General features: G+C 26.4%; 1 protein-coding gene across 1 annotated transcript; it reads left to right on the forward strand.

The window, feature by feature from the left end:
- The first annotated feature begins 695 nt into the window (after positions 1-695).
- On the forward strand, positions 696-4,861 carry LOC112680448 (ATP-dependent RNA helicase abstrakt). The gene is made up of 14 exons (XM_025550548.1): positions 696-847; positions 935-1,045; positions 1,115-1,253; positions 1,339-1,474; positions 1,533-1,742; positions 2,168-2,301; positions 2,371-2,527; positions 2,606-2,686; positions 2,750-2,831; positions 2,902-3,033; positions 3,882-4,050; positions 4,108-4,257; positions 4,326-4,508; positions 4,573-4,861. Exons 1-14 carry the CDS (start codon positions 821-823, stop codon positions 4,707-4,709), a joined length of 1,848 nt encoding a protein of 615 aa, XP_025406333.1. The 5' UTR covers positions 696-820; the 3' UTR covers positions 4,710-4,861.
- Positions 4,862-8,273: the final 3,412 nt, after the last annotated feature.

The following is an 8,273-nucleotide window of genomic DNA, read 5'->3' on the forward strand; positions in this document are numbered from 1 at the left end:
TTCAATACAATATCTGAATTGAATGATACGTAAGAAACGGTTCTGAATTGATTCCATGCTTTTTGTAGCACCGATTGTTGTAGGGACCATATTATAGATCCATAATCGAGTAATGATCTAACGAAGGAACAGTAGAGTGATTTTAGCGTATTTTAATATGATAACTTTGCGAGATTTCGTCACTGCAAATTTTTCAACACTTGAGAAAAATTCAATGATCGTAATAAGTCAATTTAACAGCACAAGGCCTAAATCTATTTTACAAATATAGCATTGTGTTTTATACTTGGATGCAAAAAACCACATTTAGTGGAGACCCCCCTAAACTCGACATGGTAGGGGCAAAAAGGTTTTTTTTTTAAATAAACAATTATTATGTATTACCACAATAAACGATGGTAGGATAGAGACAGCATTGCATAAGCACTTCCCTCCAATCGGTCGGTCTCATTTTACTCAAAAATATCTCTTACAATAGTTAATTAAACGAATATAAATAGGTAAAATATATATTTTAATTTGTAGTTCTACACGCGGAATACTATAAAATTTATAATTGCACCCAAAAATGCAAACAAATCGCTTTTTATCTTGGTTACAATTATTCTGTGATACAAACGTGGATAATGATACAGTTATAAATGCAAAATTATACAATGATAGTTCTTATCACTTTTAAACGTTATCAATTTCGTTAATATCATATTTGCATCAAAATATGGTAAGAATAATAAGAATTGTTAATCTTTTGAAATCGTAAAATGCAAACACAAACCAATATTGTTTTTTAGGAAATAAATGCTTCAATTTTATTATTATAATGTCTGAGTTCAAACCTCCTCTCAAGGTACTTTACGTTATTTCCTTAGCTTTTTTGATTTAAAGAAATTAACATTTTTTATACTAATCTTTTTATATAAATATTTTATTTCAGCGATATAGAAGAGATGAAGACGAATCTAATTCTGATGATGATTATGTACCATATGTGCCAGTCAGGGAACGGAAGAAACAAGAGCTTTACAAACTGGGTAGACTTGCAAAAGTATTTATTTTTATTTTAGACATATATAAAAAAAAAATTTACTTGATATTTTAATCATATTGTTTTTAGCTTAAAGAAGAGTCAGGAAAAAAAGTAAAATCATCTAGTGATGAGTTTGACGAAGAAGAAATTGAAGGACAAGTATGGGGTAGAAAATCAAATATAAGTCTTTTGGATCAACATACGGAACTTAAAAAACTTGCCGAAGGTACAATTAAGTTTTTCATGTGAAATTGTTTGGAAAAATATAGCTTATAATATATAAATATTACATAAAATAAGTTTAATTACAGCTAAAAAAGAGAGTGAAATGGAAAAACAGTTAAAAGAAGAAGAAAAAATTTTAGAAAGCGTAGCAGAAAAAAAAGCTTTGATGGGTGTTGCAGAATTAGCTAAAGGCATCCAATATGACGATCCAATTAAAACAAGGTAATTATAAAATTAATTTTATTCTAAAACTTAAATTAAATTATATTCATAATTCTAGTTGGACTCCACCTCGATATATTTTATCCATGCCAGATGCTCGTCATGAAAATCTACGCCATAAATTACGTATATTAGTTGAAGGAGATGAAATCCCTCCACCTCTTAGACATTTTAGAGAAATGAAATTAAACAAAGGTATTATGGCTGGCCTTGCTCAAAAAGGTATAAAAAAACCAACACCAATACAAATCCAAGGGATTCCTACTGTGTATGTAATGTATTACTTCATTATTGGTAACAATTATTTTATCTATTTTCTCAAAATAACTCCACAATAGATTTTTTGATAATTATTTATATGTATTTATAATTTATTACTAATTTACTACATAATTATAATAATTTGTGATCAGTTATCTAATAATTTGTTGAATACTTAAAATTAATAAAACAATTTATAATCAATTTAATATAACTGATGTTCCATTAATAGTTATGTTTAAATAATGTTGATAAAATATTATTTTATTATTATAAGTAGGTATCATAATACACAAACAACTGTATTTTCAAAAAAATATTTATAATTATAAATCCGAAAAATCCTTAAGCTAATATTTTTAAAAATTTTGACCAATGCAAGATATAATACTGTTTAGTAAATTACTAATTAATGAAAATGATATATTTCAGATTATCTGGAAGAGATATGATTGGTATAGCATTTACTGGTAGTGGAAAGACATTAGTTTTTGTTCTACCACTTTTAATGTTTTGTCTTGAACAAGAAGTAAAATTACCATTTAAACCTAATGAAGGACCTTATGGTATTATATTAAATAAGTAATTTAATAAAATAGTTTTTTCTAAATTTAAAATTGTTTTATATTATATAGGATTGATAATTTGTCCATCTAGAGAATTGGCTAAACAAACATTTGATATTATTAATCATTATATTACATATTTAGAGCGAGCTAATTATCCAAGACTTAGGTCATGTTTAGCTATAGGAGGTATACCTGTTTTTGAATCACTTGATGTTATTAAAAGGTAAATTAAAATAAATAATGTATCTTTGAAGTGATTAAAAAAATATATTGTAATTATATATCCACATGCACTATTTAGGGGTGTTCACATAATGGTAGCAACCCCTGGCCGATTAATGGATATGTTGGACAAGAAAATGATAAATTTAGACACTTGTCGGTTTGTTAACACTGTTAAATACTACATAGTATTTGGTTTAGTCTATATTAATTTTGTTATTAGGTACCTATGTATGGATGAGGCTGATAGAATGATTGACATGGGTTTTGAAGAAGATGTAAGAACTATATTTTCATTTTTTCAAGTAATTATAATATAATATTTTTATATAATTTCAATTTCAATATTTATTTTAATTGTGAAATTTATTTTAGGGTCAAAGACAAACTTTATTGTTTTCAGCCACTATGCCAAAAAAAATTCAAAACTTCGCTCGATCAGCTTTAGTTAAACCAATTACCATTAATGTTGGTAGAGCAGGTGCTGCATCTATGAATGTTATTCAAGTAAATAATTTCATAATTTTTTTCAATATTTATATCATAATATATATATATATATATCAGTGGTGGCAAAACTACGGCCCGTGGGCCAACTCTAGTCCGCTATCATTGAATATCTGGCCCGTGAAAGTATTCTACATTACAACATTTATTTGCGTAACTATAATATTTTACATTTACGTAAAAAAAGTTAGGCCACCACTGATATATATTATACAATATGTAAATGAATTGGAAAGTTAGTAGTTATTACTCCTAATATAATGCAGATATTGAAGATTCGTTTTTTTTTTTACATAATATGTAACTTATAGCCCACCATGGTTAAAAAAAAAATTCAAAACAGCCAAAAATTTCGAAAATAGCCACTTTGTAGAATTACTTATAAGTTACTCAGAGAAAAAAAAAGTTGAAATTGGTTGAATTTGAATGAATGAGAACTCAAAAAAACAAAAATATTACAAAAAATATTAATGAGTTGTGAGTACTTCATTATCTAATATCATATTATTAGTTATCTATTTAATAGTTTAAAAATCATTCAATTTTACAATTTGCTGTGTTTTTTGAAAATATAAAATTCTCTCATTCATTCAAAATTCAACCGATTTAAAATTTTTTTTTGCCTGAGTAACTTTTAAGTAATTCTACAAAGAGGGTATTTTCGAAATTTTTAAAAAAAAAATTTTAGCGGTTTTGAATTTTGGATTTTTTATAACTGTGGTAAAAGATAGGCTATAAGTCACATATTATGTTAAAAAAAAACGGAACTTCAATATCTACTTCATATTAGGAGTAATAACTATTGACTTTCCAATTAATTTACATATTATATAAAAATAATATTATAGGAAGTAGAGTATGTTAAACAAGAGGCAAAAGTTGTTTATTTGCTGGAATGTTTAAAAAAAACTACTCCGCCAGTTTTGATTTTTGCCGAAAAGAAACAAGATGTTGATGCCATACACGAATATTTACTGCTTAAAGGAGTTGAAGCTGTTGCTATACATGGAGGAAAAGGTTTGACTTATTTTAAATATTATTTTATTATACATCTTATAAAATGTATGTGTTTAGATCAAGAGGAACGTTCAAAATCTGTTGACGCTTTCAGAAAAGGTCAAAAAGATGTACTTGTAGCAACTGATGTAGCATCTAAAGGTTTAGATTTTGAAGAAATACAACATGTAATCAACTATGATATGCCTGATGATGTAGAAAACTATGGTTAGTGACTAGAAATATCACAATTTTGTAATATGTTCATAAATAACACTCAAAAATGCTTAATATAGTGCACAGAATTGGTAGAACTGGTCGTTCAGGTAAAACTGGTATAGCTACAACTTTCATCAATAAAGCCAATGACGAATCAGTACTATTAGATTTGAAACATTTGTTAATAGAAGCACGACAAAAAGTTCCATTATTTTTGGCTGAACTGGAATCAGAAAATGAAAAATATTTGCAGCTTGGAGGTTCAAAATTATTATTTCATCCTCTCTTCCTTTTTTTATTTATTAAAGATATTGTATATTTTAGATGAAAGAGGTTGCAGTTATTGTGGTGGTTTGGGTCACAGAATCACAGATTGTCCAAAATTAGAAGCAATACAAACCAAACAAGCATCGAATATCGGCCGTAGAGATTACTTGGCTACTAGTGCTGCTGATTACTAAGATGAAGAACACAAACATAAAACATATTTTGTACTGACTGTTTTATATAAATAATACTTTTAATATCAGACTGATATGACTATTTTTAGTAACAAGTCCAAAAATATGTGATGTTTTTTAGTTAATATACTAATTTTTTTCTAAGACTTAAATATAATTTTTTGTATTCATATTATTTTAAATAGTAAAAATCTTTATTAATAATTCAGTGTTATGCTATTTATCAAGATAAATTGATAAAAATTTCTCTGTATTATTTTGAGTTTTAATTTATCTTAAATTATATGGAATTAAATTTGTATAAACAGCAATTTCTTAATAATTTAAATTTACTCCTTATTTCACCCTAAGTATTAAGGTAGTGTTCTAAAAATAAAAGTTAATATATTTTATTTATCTATAATAATATATTTTTAATGTGAATATATGGGTTTTAATTGTGACTCTGATACCATATTCATTTTAATTTTCAGGAGTCATGTAAATTAATCATTTATTATTGATTTAGATATTTTATAAAAGTAACAAATCAAAAATTGATCGTTGGAAAATATTATTGGTGTCAAATTTTCAAAGAATATTAATACTTGTTACTAGAATCAAAAATATTTTTATTTGAATAATCTGAATAAAATACAAAAGTCTAAAATACAACTTGGCAAAGGGCTAGTTAGGTACTTATCACAATACTCTAATAACCAACACATAGTTATAGTTGTAATACGATTACAAATAAAGGTACATTTTCTAGAACACTATTTTATGTTTATACATAAAGCTATTATCTATAATAGATACTTTATTACTGACAATATATTTGACAAATCGACCAAAAATATTAATCATTAATATTATGATTATTTTGACTTCAAAGAATCGTTCCTGAGTCTTTTGTAAAATTAAATTGTCTTCTCGAATTTTACCTCACAACACACAGACCTAAAAATAATACTTTTCCACTAGTATAATTACCTTATCATACATTATAACAAACCATCAGAATGTAGTATTAGGCAGTCAAAAAAATTTTGTAAAATATACTTATGTATATATTGAATTATTTGAATTAACTTGAAATGTATAATACTAAAAACTATAATGCAGATCAATAGTAAAACTAATATGTGACTTATAATATTATTACTCTTTGCAAAATCAGTAATTTCGTTTTCGATAATAACTACAGTCTAAGAATGTCTACCAAAGTTCTGTGTGCTTATAGATAACCTAACCTTCCATTTGTGTCATAAATACTGGAATATAGGGAAAGCTGCTAAATAGTTCTATACCTTAAGGTTGTTATGCCTTATCAGAATACTATTTTTTGTCATTAGCAAAAATATTTATATGTTGAAAACTAAAAAAAATAATTACCAATAACATCTTCTTCTATTACATATTATACAAGAACCATTTTCATCAACAATTACATATATACTTAATAAATAAAAAAAACATTGGTAAAAAATTATCATAGTTTAACTTTTGTTATTTGTTAATAAATTTGTATCTACATGTATTTCATTATTTAATAGAATTGTTATAGACATACATAAATGTATGTCCTTACGACTCTTACTGCATAGGGAAATCACATAAATCATAAATAGTAGAAATCGGGTGAACGATATAGAAAGGAATAATGAAGACCCGAGGGTAACACAAACACATACTATATATGAGCTATAAGGCTGCATTTCAAAGTATTATAATTAGGGCTGAGATCTTAATGTCCTTAAAAATACTGTTACAATTAATCACGAGAGCGTGGCTCCTGTTGTTCCCCAATAAGTTTTTGTAGATGTACATATATTTTTCTTGTTCTTCAATTTGTTCTCTTCGTTGCACTTAGTGACGTAATTATGGGGAGGGTGTCCACCCCTCCACAGATTTTTTTTTATGATATTTGATTATTATTTATTAATAATTACATATTATAGTAAAATATTTTGATTTTGCTATAATTAGGTATATATTAAAAATTGAGTTACAAAATAACTTTCATTAAATAAGGGACATAATAGACATAATAATAATACCATTTTAAATGTTATATTATTACATATGACCTCGTTTTAAGATATACTAAGAACACTTAAAAACTACTTTACTCTTAAACACCCCTTTCAGAAAAAAATTGTATCTACGCCACTGGTTGTACTACATTAATATGTTTGATATATGTTGTTGTATGGTAAAACGTTTTTCAACAGCAACTTTTACATTGCATACCTTACAGAACAACACTAATCCGTCGATAGAAAAATCTATAATCTATAATTTTAAATTCAAAAACACCAAAAATTACTTAAAAACTTCTAAAATGCTCTAAAAAATAAGAGAAATTACCTTAAAATCAAAAATTGTCATGAAATGCCAAAAACTACAAAATAAAATTTCTTATTCTAATTTAAAAATACCTAAAACATATTTGTAACAAAACGAGCATCGTACAGAAAGCTTTAGAGAAAAATGCAAAGTGTATCGAAATCCCGGCCCTAATTATAATAAATGCAATTAATAATAATATACAACAAAATATGAAATTTGAGCGAAAGGTAATATTATCGAGGTCAACCATTAAAATAACAATCTAGCAATTATTTTTAACAATAATTGGAAATAACTTATTCCATAGACATGCACGACTGATTCCACGAAACCCGAGTGTTAGCACCTCAGGGTAGTAACAATAATTGGGAATAACCTTTTTCCATAGTGCTGCGCGACCAATTTCCAAGAGACCTGAGTATATAAGGGGTTTGGGAATAGACCAATAATCAGACGTGTTTTAGTCCGACTATAGCAATCATCTTCTTGCCAGTTTAGTTGTCAATTTAATTAAATACTTGTACTTAAAAATATTTCAATAAACAGTTTAACTATGTTTGAGTACTTTTATTGGAATTATCCTAACAAATATCCTCATATGAACTGTTGAATTGAATGCATGCAACAGAATAATAAAATACGTTATTGCACATACATCTAGTTTTAATCTTTTACATTTAAGCCGAATTGAAAATATGCCTTTTAATTTATTTAAATTGGGCCCGAAGTCTTATACTCATGCTGCTGGGTACCATATTAAATACCAATTCAAACCATAGCAAAGATTAATTTTAAACGGCCACCTACGTAGTTTATAAGATGCAAAATTTAACCAATGAATTAACTAGTAGATATGACATACACACACTTACTCCACAACTGTTCTGTCCATTTTATATATACACTAACATTTGTAATTTTTCTAGTTGTAGCAGCTAATAATTATTGTTGGTATTTCAAAATATACTTAAAAAATCAATCAATATTAACGTGCACATTGCAAAAACCCTGAGAATGGAATCAACAAACTTTGCAAAAAGTAATAGCTAATAAGTTTAAAATGTTAACAATTATGTTTATTCTTGTATTATATATTTTACTTTTCACAAAAATAACTCGTAACAAGTCGATCTGCTGAAGTGCCATCTAGTTCATAATACATTCTTATTTTTTTATTATCAAATTTGTGTGAGTATTATCATTAAATACATTCAATGTAATCTGTTGTACTGC

This window comes from Sipha flava, unplaced genomic scaffold (genome assembly GCF_003268045.1).
Source record: "Sipha flava isolate LNK unplaced genomic scaffold, YSA_version1 176_pilon_pilon, whole genome shotgun sequence".
NCBI classification, from domain to species: Eukaryota; Metazoa; Arthropoda; class Insecta; order Hemiptera; family Aphididae; genus Sipha; species Sipha flava.

Coding starts and splice junctions, on each gene's coding strand:
- LOC112680448 (XM_025550548.1), top strand. CDS start 821: ATGTCTGAGTTCAAACCTCCTCTCAAG. Junction 1,475..1,532: donor GACGATCCAATTAAAACAAG/GTAATTATAAAA, acceptor TCATAATTCTAG/TTGGACTCCACCTCGATATA. Junction 1,743..2,167: donor ATCCAAGGGATTCCTACTGT/GTATGTAATGTA, acceptor GATATATTTCAG/ATTATCTGGAAGAGATATGA.